Source organism: Vidua chalybeata, chromosome 4 (genome assembly GCF_026979565.1).
Source record: "Vidua chalybeata isolate OUT-0048 chromosome 4, bVidCha1 merged haplotype, whole genome shotgun sequence".
Classification (NCBI taxonomy): domain Eukaryota; kingdom Metazoa; phylum Chordata; class Aves; order Passeriformes; family Viduidae; genus Vidua; species Vidua chalybeata.
This window is the reverse complement of record NC_071533.1, coordinates 6559616-6575407: the sequence shown is the minus strand read 5'-3', so window position 1 is coordinate 6575407 and position 15792 is coordinate 6559616. Positions and strand designations below refer to the sequence as shown.

At 40.8% G+C, this 15792-nt stretch overlaps 1 protein-coding gene across 1 annotated transcript in view; it reads left to right on the top strand.

The window, feature by feature from the left end:
- Positions 1–15792, top strand: part of ZNF827 (zinc finger protein 827) — a 100621-nt gene that overhangs the window by 15005 nt on the left and 69824 nt on the right. Inside the window, exons 2-3 of the mRNA XM_053941210.1 lie at positions 9561–10571; positions 14421–14593. Coding sequence (XP_053797185.1) covers positions 9561–10571; positions 14421–14593 — 1184 coding nt within the window. The remainder of the gene's footprint in view (positions 1–9560; positions 10572–14420; positions 14594–15792) is intronic.

The following is a 15792-nucleotide window of genomic DNA, read 5'->3' as shown; positions in this document are numbered from 1 at the left end:
TCAAGGATACGCTGCCATTCCAGGTGCAGGGAATCTCTCTGGATAGACTTGCACATGAACCATTTGAACCACCATTGTTAATACTGCTTCCCATTTCCAGCAGAACTGTGGGAATAACAGTGGAACTCCTGTTCATACAGTTTTTCTTCTACTTTATAATAATCTATCAGAGTCAAAAACTGATATCATAGCTGGTTTTAAAAGACACAGGGAAGACTGAAATTCCTGATAAGGAACATTAATCTGGCTTCGAAGTTGCTGCCTAAAAAATTGTTTGGATTTATGGGAAATGGTTTATCATCTTCTCTGTTTACATCAGGAAGAAGAGGTACACTCCTTTGATATGTTAATGCGCCGACTCTTAGGTTGGCCATATCCTGTAGTCTATAAGTCAGTCTGATCAGTATCATGTGCTCTATGAAAAGTGTGTCCAGCCTCAACTACAGGTTATTATAGGATGCTTGTAAGGCCCTGTGGAAGAAACTTTCAGTAAGTCTGGCTCTGGTATTTTGCTCAGCCTCCATAAAACTGTTGCAAGCACATTGGTAACATAAAATAGGTTTTGCAAGGAACATGATTTCTCTATTGTTTTACTGACACTTCATGTGTTTTATGAACCTGTCTTGGGGCTACTAGGCAGCCTTTGCAGCATAAGCTGACCTCAGAAATACTTGTTTCTTCTGAAAACCTCCATCATAAAAATCAATTGTCTTTGTATACCTTCTCTTCAGTTACTCTGTGTGTTGATCACAGAACCACAGAATGGCTCAGGTTGGAGGGGACCACGGTGGCTCATCTGGTCCAACCTCCCTGTCCAAGCAGGGTCATCCCAGAGCACATGGCACAGGATTGTGTCCAGACGGTTCTTGAATATCTCCAGCAGGGGAGACTCCACAGCCTCTCTGGACAATCTGTCCCAGTGTGTGGTCACTGCACAGTAAAGAAGTTCTTCCTCATATTCAGGTGGAACTTCCTGGCCATCAGTTTCTGCCCATTGCCTCTTGTCTTATATTGCCCAGTACCACTGAGCAGAGCCTAGTCCATCCTCTTGACCCCTCCCTCCGTTGGATACTTTTATACACTGATGGTCCCTTCTCAGTTGTCTCTACCCATTCTACTCTGAATGGGTCCAAGTTTCTTAGACAGTTCTTGTAAAAAATATGCTCTAGTCCCTTAAATGTCTTTGTAGCTGGGCTGGAGCCCCACATCTCTCTTGTACTGAGGAGCCCAGAACTGGACACAGCCTCCAGATATGCCTCACCAGAGCTGAGTAGAAAAGTCAGGATCGCCTCCCTGGTGATCAAGTTGGGTCAAGTCAGCTGATGGCAGCTTTTTGTGCAGGCTGTTCTTTTGTGGTGCACTTCTTGGGAGATGGTCTTCAAAGAGATTCCCTTCCTGTAAGGCTGTGTGTATTTTGTTCTGTTTCACATGCACACCTCAAGTTCTTCAGCTCACTGGGCCTGAAATACTGGCAAAATCCAGCTAGAGTCAACTAATTCTAAATTGTAGCAAGCAAATATCATACATATATAGTAAGCAAATATCAAATATCATACATGTATTAATATACATGTGTACTATTTATATGTAACATTGTTATTAATTACTTTATAAGACATACTGCTCTGCCCTCCTACTTTCATGGTTGCTGATTACTGTGCCTCACTGTTAAGATATTATTTCTGGGTCTTTAGAACTCTTCTTATCTCAGAAAGATGCTGCCTATCAGTTTTAGAGAAGAGGGTTTTTAAAATTAGAATCAGAGTATATGGGGGCCAAGCCAGCTACAGATGTCCCAGATTAGGCTTCTAAAGAATTCTACATGATACTGAGTGCTGTGGCCATCCTGACTGCACAGACCAGCTCTCTTCCCTGAGAGGTGTAGAATGTTGTTGATGTTTGGGATGGGAGAGAGAATCCTCAGCTGGTTTTTCACTGACAAGATATGATGTACTTTGTACCCCACAAGACTAGAGGTGATAGGTGGCTCAGATTGTTGATTCCACCTGTTTTCTCATTCCTGTCTCCTTTGCATCATTTTTTTCTTGATTTCTTGACAGAGTGAATAGTTTTCTGCCAAATTAGTGAGTTGAAATTGGCTCATGAAGCAGTCAAACAACAGAGCAAATCTAAGGGAGGGCACAGGACCACCACTTCTGTTGGTCTTGAGCTTTTGTCACCTCACTGCACTGTAAGGTGATGCCTGTTTCTTTGTAGCTTAAAACATCTGTGTCCCAGTAGAAGCAGCCCTCCTCAAACACTAATTCCACAGCTACTCACTATAACCTCCTGCTTAGAACAGAAGAATAGCTAATATTTCTTGGGGGCAATCCGTCATTCTAGGAGTTCTCTTTTGAACTTGCTTTTGGGGGAGATCAGACTTGTCTTTGTAAGGTCCTATCTTGTGGTCTGTCAACCAGCCCTGAGAACCTTCAACAAGTAGTGACAGCTCTTCTCAGAAGAAGCCATGTGTTTCTGTCCCCTTCCATGGATGCTAGCGAGAAAAAGATGGATCTCTTTAGCAGCTAGTGAAACACGCTTGGCACAATTATTCTGGGGCTTGTGGCTGAAAATAGAAGGCTGCTGCCTCTGTTTCCCATCTACCACAACTTCACTCCTCTGAGGAACAGGAAATAAAGGCAGTTTTATGTTGTCGGTGACAAGCTTTTCAGTAATTTGTTCTGCTTCCCTTTTTCCTTGGGGGAGTCCATCACACCTGGATTCTGCCTTTGAGAGGAAATGGAGATGTTGTGCATGCATTTTGATAATCTATGGCTGTCTAGCAGTTTGCAAACCTGAATGTGTAATATTAGGGCACATTCAGTTGTTCGTGTGTATAGGCAAAGCATCTTGAAGAGTTCTAGTTACTGCAAAATAATTAACATTGTCTAATTTTTTTTGGCTCTGAGTCGTTTTTCAAAAAAGCAGTACTAGCGAAATTGTTAGGTGAATATTCTGGGGTTTTCTTGTATGTTGATTTTTTCAAAGTCACTTTAAGTTAGGGATAAAAGTAGGGAATGTATGCCCTGTCTTTAAAAGCTGTGCCTCCCTTTTCCCCTTTCCTCCTTCCCTCCAGTTAGGAAAATCATTATCTTGGAAGATGTGGAGATGAAATAGAGAGTCCTACCTAGGGCTTCTTTCCCTGTCTAATTGTGTGAGTATTTTCACATAACCTAAACACAGGGGAGAAGGACAGAACAGAAGAGCTGTGGCTTTTTGGCAGATCCTTCTTGCAGCTGTGCTGCTCTCTTTAGGTCAGCCCGCAGTAGAGAAATTTGGTTCAAGCACCGGCAACACTACTAAACCATTTTGTGAGGAGGTCAAGAGTTGAATAATAATCCCGTTGATAAGGAGCGAGCCAGAAATTCCATATTCAAAGAGGATGGAGACTTCCTGTGCTGCTTACCTATTATAGGTCATAGAAATCATGAAGGGAAAATGGGGGACCAAGACCACTCCAGCACATGACTATTTATGCAACTGTGACTTTTAAGTCTTACTTGCTGCTGTAGATATATGAAAAGGAGTTAAGGCAGGCCTTTGTGTTTTTAGTAAAATCATGATTTTCTAGCAAGCATCCCTATGGCAAAATCAACACAGCTGCTGCTCTGGATATACAGCCTCATCAGATGTGGCTGTAAATGCTTTTTAGAGGTGGAAACTGTGGGGTGTGGGCACACAGTGTGCCCCACTTCTTGGAGGTAGTCTTACAGCACACACATCTGCATGGTTTCGTGGGTGTTCAGCCCAAAGATATTACATTCACTTTTTTTTTTTTTTTTTTAATTTTGAAATGCTTAAAAATCAGCCTGAATACTGAAAATGTAGTTTGTAGGCAGGCAGCTAGACTGAGCAATTTATGTAGGATACCACAGAATAGACTTTCCAGATATGACTGTCATTTTTAGGTCTCTGCCTTCTGATTTCTGTAGTACCTGACTGTGAAATAAGCAAAGGCTTATGTGCAGCTGACACTCAGAGAAAATGTGGATTAGAAAGTGATGTGATATTAGCAAGTGATCTCTTGCAATTATTCTTTACCCTTGCTAAAGTGATGCACTTACACAGTTTACATAGTTCACCTAAAGGTATCCATTGTATTTGGTCTTTAGCTGCTTCATTCTTTTCTCCTCCATATTATCTGATCTGCAGAGGTAAGATGGGGACAAGAGGAGCCTGTGCTGATCTTGAATTAACAGCCACCATGTGATGGGAAAACATGTCTTGTTTGGATATGATGGTGATGACAAGTCGTAATGGAACCTGGGTTACAGCAGGAGAGGGTATCCTGAGCTGGACTTGCCAGGATAAAAGTCACCCAAAGCTAAGTCCTAGCTTGCTCAGGTATTGTCTCTGACTTATTTTTGATGCATCTGCCTATTTACTTGGCCTTAAACTGCTCAACCGAGTCAGTCAGTGTTTCTGCAGAACTCCTCTTGGATGACTTCCTGCTTCATTTAAGTTTAATGCATTCTTTTAAATTCTTTAGGTATCTTTGCAGAGCTCCTCAGTTCCCTAGTGTAAAGCTATCACTTAATCCCAGCTCTTTCAGTAAGCCTAGGTACAGGGTTCAGTGTAAAATAATCCAAAGGATGGTTTATTGTGAGTTTGCGGCCCCACGTCGGGCAACTCCCTGAGGGCTCCCCTGGCAGGGTGAAACCCCCTTGAAGCAGTTCTTTGTCAGGAAAAGCAGATGCACAGGACTTTTTCGGTCTTCAGGTTCTTGTTTTATTGTTATCTTATCAAGACTTCAGCACACTGTCTGCACCCAGACCTTACATGTGTGAAAACAGCACAAAATGGCTAACAAACTTGCGCTGCAAGGTCTTTTAAAGTCTAATCTAAGACTAAACTACCCAATTAAGAAGTGACACCTAGATCATTTCCCTTTCTAACCCAATAACTGACCCCTAAAGGCCTGCAATGTGGATTTTTCTGCCCAATTACAAGATACCACCCAAACCCAAGAAGAAGAAGGAAGAAGAAGAAAAAAGAACTCGAGACAATACCCTGCATCCTCCATATTGCATCTATCTACAGTATGCTAAAAATCCTAAAACCTAAATTTCTCACCCATGTGACATACTAAACTACTCTCTACAATCTCTACAATCTGTTTCACACTTTTGTGGACTCTGGTTTACTTTGAGGCTTAGGAGGCCTTCTCCATGAATGAGGGTTAAAGTCAGTGTTTTCCTGCGAGTCAGAGCACCCCAGGGCAGACAGGGGGGATATCCCCCTTGCCCTGGGTTTCCACAGTTTATGGTAGGTGTTAGAGATGAAATGATAGAGTTGTTGGGGCAGAAAATTAGGAAGATGATCTGGGTGTCAAATGGACAACAAATGTAATTGTAACTTTATTTAGATTGATGCAAACTTGAATGATCATATCTGAAATTCTTATACAAATCAGGGTAATTGATATCAAGATGATAAAGACAAGGTTTGGCTCTCCTATATCTTTAAATCTTGGTTCTGTAGGTTCCCAGTTTTTCCTTCAAATGTAAAGTGCTGAAAAAGGGCAATTTTGATTAATTTATCTCATCAGCAGTTTTTCTGTGTGCATTTCTTTGAAATTATTTGACTTCTACCTACTTTTACATTTGCTTTAATTTTCATTCTGTAATCCCATCATTACAATTCCCATATGTTTCCTATCACTGCAGCATATGGATTTCTATATTGAAGTTCTGTAATTTACTCATTTCATTGAATGATTAAAGTAGACTTTTGTCCTGCTTAGCAGGAAAAATTATTCTCTGGGATGGGTTCCTTAGCTGTAGCCTCTTCTCAGATAATTTCTAGTGTTTCAAATGGTGTTCTTTCCATCATGTTTTCACTGCCCATGTCTGTTGCTCAGTAACACAACTTTGAGACTCTTCTTTTTCCTGGAGATCTAACTCACTACGTTGATATTTCTCCCCTCCAAGTTCTACAGAGCGAAGCTGTGGATCATCTCACACTTGCCACTTTCTGGAATGGCATGTGTACATTGCAGTGGGTACAGTTAAAGTTTCCAGCATTTGAACTGAGTGACTCAGTGTATAAATCAACAAACATGTTTGTCTTTTTCAGTTTTCAGATATAAGTAGTTTGAGCAAGTTAATATTTACATTTCTATTGGTACCAGGGTCAGATTCTAATCAGCACTCTAAATAAAAGGGCAGATGGTCACAAAGTAAAATAACACACTTTGGGATCAATAAGATTTGTCTGTCAAACTGATCTCTTGAAGAAGAAAATTAACTTCTCTGTATTTGAAAGCAAGCAGATGAGCTGGCGAGCGAGGGAAACTGGCGCTTCTTCAAACAGTGCTTTCTGCACACATTTGTGGCTTTGCCAGAGATGGATACACGGGCTGCATCAGTGGCAGCAGTCACCCAGCAGTACTTTGGTGCCTTTTGTCATTGCTGACAGGAGTGGAAAATATTTTTTGAGGCTCCTGGGTGGTGAGCAATGTGATAGTCCCGAAACATTTAGGCTGTCTGTAATTCCCAACTAGCCTCTGCCAGTGGCAAAAAGCTTAAGAAGCAGTTCTTGTTTCAGAATCACTCTGGAAATCAGGAAGTAGCAGTAATGACAGGCCTTGACTCTTGAATCATGATGAGCTCCATAACTGTGTTGTGAGAGAAGGGAAAAACATGTCATGCAGATTTCTGCCACAGATGTGAAAAACAGCTGAAATTTCTTGACAGACATGTGGAGGTTGGGTCCTACTTCAGACGAACCTGGTCTGGGTGACCCATGAACCCCCTGGGTTCTGAGGGAAGCTTTTATATAATTTGAAATCATAAAGAAATTGTTGGGTTGATTTCTCCTGGAGTGTTCAACCTTGTTCAAACTCACAGGCTTACAAGTCAATGTGAATTAAAATTCTGCCCTGAAGGCCTTGAAAGGCAACTTTGCTTAGCAATGAAATTGCCAGGCTTCACTGTTCTGCTTCTAAACCAATTCACTGGTGTTTAAAGGGAAGCTTGACTGAGCTTGTGATAAGACACCGATGCTGGCTTTTTCAGCATTAACCTTACAGCCTTCAAATACAGTGGGCTTGATGCTGCAGCAACTGGGAATTACTGAGAAGAGGAAAATTAGAACAGTGTCAGCAGTTAGAGGTCTGATTTCTGGCTACAGAAAGAAACTGCACTGGTGGGGGAAAAAAAAGTATCCTGCTGGCTTTTGGGATAGTGAGACTGGAGAGAAAATTTGCCCTTTATTATAGAAACTGCATTCAGCTTTGAGAGGCCTTGAGTGGTCGCAGGTAGATTAGCAACAGGAGAGGGAGCTCTCAGTGTGTTACCTAAAGAGGAGGGAAATCTTGAGCTTGGGAGCAAGCCTTTAAATGAAGAATCCCGCTCTCCTGCTGCTCCCTGTCAATAACATTTTGGCGGTTGCCCTTTTGTATAGGCAAGACCAATGGGGAATGTGTATGTCTGTAAAAAGAAAGAAGCTGAGGTCCACTGCAAGGAACAGAGAAGTTTGGGGGTTTAGTAAGCTGAAGATTTCTCTAAAACAAAAGTTGGATCCATTTACACTTAAATATGCCTCAGACTCTAACGTTTTAGTGGCTTTCTGGGTGGAGGGAAATGCAATTCTCCCTATGAATGGATGGAAAGTACAAAGAGAGAGTGGGGTTTGCAGGGGAGAGGAGAGATAGTTTCAACGGACAGATGAGTGGTAGGAAGCAGGCTAGCTCTGGCTCCAGAGCTGTGCAGTGATGTCAGGTCCAGCCTGTGTCCCAGAGGATGTGCCCTGCACTTGGTGTATGAGTTCAGACAAAGTGCCAGTAAGATGCTTTTTTGGCTTCCAATCCAGAACTTGTTTGCATCTGGGATGAGTGAATGGATCTCTCACGTGAGAGCACTCGGGTGTACAGACATGCTCAAGTTACTTTTTTAATGTTCATGGGGTGAAGAGGGAATACATTCAGTTCTCCTTTAACCTACCTAAGTGCTGGTTCAACTGATTAGCATCTATCCTTTATTTGAATGTGCATGGTACTTGGCCTTTATGCACATGTTATTGCTGAGCCTGTGTTGCTAACTTGAACAATACCAAAATAATTCTAGCTAAGAGCTTGGATGTTTGTTTGGCTTTTGCTTGTTTTGAAAAGGGAATATGCTAAACTTCTGCTTGAATTACAAACCTAAGGTAATTGAGTTTATTGCCAGCTTCTAAAATATTGGTGCCTTTTTTCCAAAGGGTTTTGAATAAAAGAAACTTTTTGTGAGAGACTATGCCTCATATTCCGTATAACATATAAAACTCCGAAGACTTTGCATTCAGAGTGTACATTTTTATCTCTATATTCATGATACATTTGTCTTAAGTTTTCCTCCTTAAATTCTTTGGACCAAAGCAATAATAGAAATCTAAGTTTTATTCATTAACTTCTCTCCAAGTTTTGTAATTTGCTGGAATTAAATTGGGAATCTGGGAATAATACATGATCATAGACACAATGCATATTATGCAGGCTTATTTCCAGAATGTCAGTGGAGGGTTATATTAAATACTTTTGTCTTGCTGTAGTGTGATTACACAGATGCTTGTTCAGCTTGGGACATTTTGTCTAAAAGCAAGAAATGTGAGATGTATCTGGCAAGAGGAGATAATATGAATTTAATTCTAGCGTTGCTGTTGTTCTTTACTGTGTTCTGATTGGGTAGGAAGATCTGCCAAAAAAAAGTCTTGGTCACATCTGTATGACTTTGAATACCTGTCAGGAAGAGGAGCAATCCAGGGTCACAGTGCTTTAAACACTGGCAGGTCTCAGGAGAGACTCAGGTGTTTTGCAGTTACCAGAAAGGAGAAAATGTAACTTAGTGAAACCAACACTTTCTCTTTTTTTTTCTTTTCAGTTAAACTAAGTTCAGTTTAGGATGATCTTTAAAACTTTATTAAACAGTGACAAATAAGAACAACTAGAGTTTGTATGTGACAACACTGTGTGTATGATACTCCTTTCCCAAGTAGTTGGAGAGATGAGAGCTTTAGTCTGCATTCATGTATTAATCATTGCAGCTATTCAGGAATGAACTGTGAATTATCAGTACAAATTTATTTTATTTTATTTTAGATAGGGGTCACTGCAGGATTGGTCTGAGATTTGAGTAGCTACACACCTGCTCTGCCTTTGAAGGCACACCTGTGCTGGCTGTACAAATACAGAAGTATCCAGTAATTTCTGATCTCTTAAATCCCTGCCTTATACCAGAGAGTTCATAATATTTTGCAGGATGTACAGACTTTGTCAATAAAGAATTGTTTGCAATATATGAATATATATTATGTTTATATGTATTGTTGCAGTTTTAGCTGCTTTAGTTATGCAGACTGAAAGATGACAGGTTTGTCATCATTTTGTCTTCTAAGAAAGATTTATTCATTTTGAAAAGCTCTTTTTCTGGTCACTGAATCCAGGCTGATTCCAAGCCCGGGTACTTTAGGGGGGTGTGCTAGGAGACTATTCAGGAGGGTCATGCAGAGGTCAGGCATGCTTCATGCTAAGAACTGCTTTACACATATTTGGGAATAATGCTGTCATTCCTGGTTCCACACAGATGGTGCCCGACAGGAAGAAGTGGAAGGTGAGCTCAGTGAAGAAGAACGCTGGTTTGGGAATTCTTCAGAAACTCCTTCGGAAGCATCATATGGAGAAGTCCAGGAGAACTTTAAGTTGTCTCTTGAGGACAGAATTCAAGAGCAGTCCACCTCCCCCGATACCTCTTTGGGAAGTGCAACGCCGAGCAGCAACACAGCAGAGCTGGGATCCATTGAAAATGAGGCACTAAGAGACACGCTACAGAGCAAGGAGCACCTTTCTCCAGATGTGTCCTCTCTGGGTGAAGAGGAACCTCCTGGTCCAAACAAGCCACTGAGCAGTAACCTGAGGCGGCTCCTGGAGGCTGGCTCCCTCAAGCTGGATGCTGCTGTTACAGTCAATGGCAGAGTTGAGTCCCCCGTAAATCTTGGCTCAAACATCTCCTTCTCTCCACCTGCTCACCATGCCCAGCAGCTAAGTGTGCTTGCCAGAAAGCTTGCTGAGAAACAGGAACAAAGTGACCAATACAATGCAGGCAGTCACTTTATATGGAATCAAGGTAAGTGGTTGCCAAACTCAACCACCACCTGTGGTTTGTCCCCTGATTCAGCTATCCTGAAGCTGAAAGCCGCAGCCAATGCCGTTCTGCAGGACAAATCTTTTTCCAGGACTGAGGACACGATACGATTCGAATCCTTTTCCTCGCCTTTTAGCTCTCAGTCAGCCAGCTCCACGTTAGCAGCTTTATCTAAGAAAGTGAGTGAAAGAAGCATGACTCCTGGGCAGGAGCACCCACCTCCAGCCAGCTCTTTTCTGTCCCTGGCTTCCATGACCTCTTCAGCTGCCCTCCTCAAGGAGGTTGCTGCAAGGGCTGCAGGCACCCTCCTGGCTGAGAAGAAGAAATCACTGGTTCCTGAGGATCCCCTGCAGCTTTCAGAGATGAAGCAAGAGAAAGCAACTCCACCGCAGTCTTTGGAATTACTGTTACTACCAGTCCCGAAGGGAAGAGCATCCAAACCCACTAGTACAGGTATGGATACAATTTGAAGCACAAAGTAGAATGTATTTGTTTTGCTATAGGCTTATATAACATCTCTTCAGTGGGTCTGGATTTGGTTTGATTCCATGTCTTACGAAAATAAGAAATAGATACTTTAGGTGAACAGTAGGAAAGCTTTTTGAAGTACCACTTTGAGACCAAGCTGTCACAAATGTTTCCCTATTTTAAAGGTGTAAGTGTACAGATCGGTACATTTTTTTCCCCCTTTCATTCCATACAATAGTATTTTCCTCTCTTGCCAAGTTGAGAATGTGTCCACAAAAATATTTAATGGAGAAGATCAAAGAATCCCTGTGAGGGAGCTCACAGTATCAGTGAGCATGTACAAAACTAGTGCTTTTGAAATATTGGACAAGGGAGAATTCTCCCTCCTGCTGTCTTTGTCACAAATGGACTTTTGTGTAATCGCTTACTATCCTGTCCTAATTTACCAGAGTATATTATTGTGTTGCCACTTTTCATTAAAATATTTTACAATCCTTTGTTGTTAAAAAAAAAAGAAATCCAACTAAACTGCATTTCTCTAATTTGCTCAACAAGAACCATTTTGCACATCTGACTTTCCTCCATCAGTTCCAGCTGTTGACAGTCAAGGAATCAGGGTTATAGGGAAGAAGAAGAAACTGTCTGGGTAACAAAAACTTTAAAGAACTGGCAGGAGAATGCAGGAGAATTTACATGATCCATCTTCAAAATAAGGAAAAATAATTTCTTTCATCTCTTTCTGTAAAAAGTTTGCATCACGGATTCAAATTTCCGGTGGAACATATGGCTTCAGGTGTCATCAGTGTTCTGCTGAAGAGGAAAAGGAAGTATGGCAGGTATCTTCATGAGATGCACAAGGTGGTTCAGTATATTCCAGCTTTATCAGGCTGAGGTTTATCAGGAATACTAGCCTGGTTGCACAAGCCAGTGTACAAATACGAAGTCTGACATGTACATTACAAGTTGTGTAATTGTCCTGCTGTTTTTCTGGCCAAACCTCTTTGTTTAGGGGTATCCTGAGGCCTGGTCTGTCCCCGTGCAGCTCTTGGTCAACACTCATGGCTTAGAAGCTATTGGATGGACAGCAATGCTCATCCCTCCCTTGGAAGAGGAGGGAGAGGGATGCAATGAGTTACAGCCAGTACCAGTTTTTGCTCTGTGTTATACATGTGTTCTACAAATGCTTAACTGCTGTGTTTTGCCAAGGCAATTAAAGTGGCAAACCGTTCTTGGCATGGGCCTGGTTTTCATTAGTTTAGATGAAGTCCTTCTTGGAGTAACATAAGCTAAAAGCTGAATGTGTACATTTGCCATGAAAATAAATGTTACACATTCCTGATTACTTTTGCTCAGAGAGCCTTGTGGCATTAAAATATTAAAAAAAAAAAAAAGGCTTATAGTTGCATAATGCTTTATCTTGTTGTGTCTGTCTGGTTGTTCTTTGAGACTTTTTTGTCTTGTTCTCAGAGAGAAGTATCTTTTCCCAGTAGGTATAGCTTGAGAGGTCTTTTTCCCCACGCTCATACATTGAACTTTTAATGCACTGATGAGTTTGCTTTGCTGTTATGAATCTGGTTCACTTCCCCACCAGCAACATGTAGCTTTGGTTATGAGATCAATACTCAGTGAGATTAATTAGATGTAAGTAAGGAGCAGCAAGGATGGAGGCTATTTAAAGAGGAGTAAGTTAATAAAAAGAGCATGCCTGCTGCTCTTTTGTCCACCATGTTGAGCTATTTGCTCAGAATTATTTCAGAATAAGCTGGACCCATGGCTTATCAGAGTGTAGCTGCCTCTGAAATGGCATGTCTGCTTTGCATGACCTGCATGTTTATTATAGTAAATTGGTACAGAGGAGATTAACTTTTCTATCAATCTGTTAATATTACCAGTTTTATAAACTGCTTACACATTTGGGATGAAGTTGAAAAGGAAGCCTGGAATGTCTGTTAAGTTCTGATTGTTTGTGTGGGTGACAGACCTTTCTTTTACCGACTGAATACTTATTTGGTGTAAATTAATGCCTGTGATGCTTGTAATTTTGTTCCAAAACTTCTTTGGGAAGCACTGGCTGATCCTCTCCTCACTGGAGTAATATTGTGATATAAAATAGGGATCAGTATAAATGAAGGAAAGTTGAAACCCCTGATTTCCTTTTTATTCTGAGCTTCATGAAGTATAGAGCTAACATGGTTCAACTTTGGAGCACACTGACACAATTCCTGAGTAACACTAATTGTCACTGTTATTGGTGAGGTTACATGCATTCATCCCACTTGTTTGCATATTTTGTAATGTGCTAAATCACCATTGATCCATCTTGATTGCAGATTTATTATTAAGGGGGTCAAAACCAGGTAATATCTTGTTACACATTTCTCTTCTGGGTGATAACCAGAAGCTGAAGAAAAGATGTGATAGAAGGAAAAGATCAGCTAGGTAAAAAAGCCACCTGTGGTCTCTGGTTTGTCTCTCTCCTGCCTTTTGTGAAGAAAAAGTAAAAAAATTTTAAAACAAACATAAGCAGTTATGGCGTTGGTTTTGGCCTACACTTTAGAGAGGCAGAGATGGGAACAGTTTGATATTTTAAGTATAATAGAATATTTTACAAGGAGAATTTCTGAACTTGCAATAGTACATGCTTTGACATTGTGTCCCTTTCTGTACTTACATAATGACTGCCTAATCAGTTGAATTACAGTGGGTTTATTTCCTACTTAATTGCAAGAATTGTATTTTGGGGTGTGACGAATCTTTCTGGAGGTTTTTATCATTTAGTTCCTCATCAAGGGAATTTGATGTTTGCTAGATTCTTATCAGTAATAGTAATGAGATTAAATAGTCTGAGAGAATTTTTGAATAGCAAGATGCACATTGCTGAGCTCTGGATATTTGAAAACAGTCTTGTCTTTTACAGTGAGGAAAAGGACATCCAGTTCCACTGTAATAGTAGGCCTTTCTTTATAATTATGAGAGGAAATTGTTGTGAGATGTTGGATGGATGGAGGGTTAGTTGTGCAAAGTCAGCAGCAAGGCATTTCTCTCTCCTTCAACCTTGTGATGCTTCTGCACTTGAGGTCTAACCATATTTTCCTGATCAGTGCCACCAAATCTTTTTTTTTAGGTGAATTGGACAGTAAAGCAGAGTGCAGACATTTAAGAAGGCAGTAGATTTAAAGCCCTGGCAATTAGAGGAGCAGAAGGAAACCTGTAACCTGAAGACCTTTGATGGCTGATGCTGCAGCGGTATCTGCTTGAGCTATAACTAGACAATTTCAGCAGCAGGACTTCCAAAGTCTTTCAGTTCTGGTGTTAAATATATCTGCTGTGCAATACCAGTATGCTTTTCAGTTAAGTTGTGGATTCTTCCATGCTTTATGTCCTGCTTCCCTGCTGGCTAACCATCACATGTAGAAATGGATCATTTTTTAACAGTTATGCATATTTTCCATACTCTGCTACAACCAGCCTTTGATAGGAAATGAAGCTGAAAAGTGATGATTATGAGAGGCATTCATCTCAGTGCAGTTAAATTATAAGGAACATTAGGACCCAGGTGAGAGAGAATAGCATCCTCTACTGATTAGTGAAAGGAAGTTTGGGGTATTAACCTTTATAAATTATGGTGACCTTTCTCAAAAGGGATAATAACTAGATCCAGGGGAAAAGGTATATGCAGGGGAGAATGGAAACTTCTGGTACCTCTTGTTGTTTAACTGGTGTCTCTTTACAGATGAAATTCTAGCCTTGAGAAATGATATTTTGAGTATGTTTACAAGGGGAAAGTATTTGACAAGTGCTTGTAAAGGATTCTCTCTTTTTCTTCCTGCTAAGCTTCAGAAGAAGAAGGGGGAAAACCTTTCCAGTGTCCCATCTGTGGTTTGGTTATCAAGAGGAAGAGTTACTGGAAACGGCACATGGTGATTCACACAGGTTTGAAGAGCCATCAGTGCCCACTCTGTCCTTTCCGCTGTGCACGCAAGGACAATCTCAAATCACACATGAAGGTAAGGGAAATCTTTACTGACAATCAAAATACTCACATCATCAGTCAAAAACTGATAGTATAACAAAGCTATTTCATTTGCATTTGCAAGAACAAAATTTCCCTAGTCGTACTACGAATGATGCCTGTACTTAAGTGAAGAGGCCATAAAAAGAAAGAAATAACTTTTATTCCATTGCTTGCTTTTCCATTTTATGCAGTGTGGAAACTGCCTTGGGTTATGTCAATTGGGTGCAGCACAAGCTGTCTGTGACTGATTCATTTCCAGAGCTGGAACCACCAGAGGCAGGGATGTTGGTTGCGATGTGACACCACGCAATTCTATCAGTGCTACTCCCAGGATGCCAGCTAATAACTCTGCATGCCAGTGTCTCACTTTAACTGGGCAAACCAACTTGGCCAGCTCTAGCAGGGATCTCTCCATTGCTTTCTACAGGCAGGCCTGCAGTTTTAACTTTTTTCTTGCTGCAGCTTTTAACTGTGGGCATTTCAGCAGTGAATCATCTAAACCAAAATGAATGACAGATTATACTGTAATATTTTGTTTTCAAGTTTAAAGTTTGTTTTTTACTCAGCCTAAGTTTTGGACTCATGCTGAAGATGACCTTCTGAAGGAAGCAACATCTGTGTTGATACAGAAAAATATAAAAATATGAAGAAACTGATTGTCTGCTTAACTGAAGTACTATGTGGTTGCAACACAAAGTGCTGAGTCTTGCTAGCTGTAGAATATTCCTGAGGACATTAAAATGGTACCTGTCCTCTTAGCCCTTTGATAAGCTGAAGTGAAAACATTTCCCTTGTGAATGCAGTTGAGTTTTTTAATAATAGGGAAATGTTTTATTATAGTTACCTTTTTGTCTGTTTTAGATGAATGTGTGTAACAGGGTATCGGACTGGTGTGAGGGGGGACAGAAATGCCTGTTCAGGTCTCATATATGCTATTGCAGAATCTGAGCTTACTGGACAGTATGAGTACTGGACAGTAAGAGTATGGCCTTGCTTACACTCAAGAAGCTGTTCCCTTCTGTGTAAATTATTCAGATTCCTCTTGTCACAACATCAGATCTTGCTATGGTTTAAGTTGTTGCTAGGTCTTAAATCATCCCCCTATATTCTGAAGGCTCATTCCTTAACACTTCTACTGTAGATCAGTGCACTATTCTCAGGCATCCTCAGTGTATCATGCTAATCCTTATC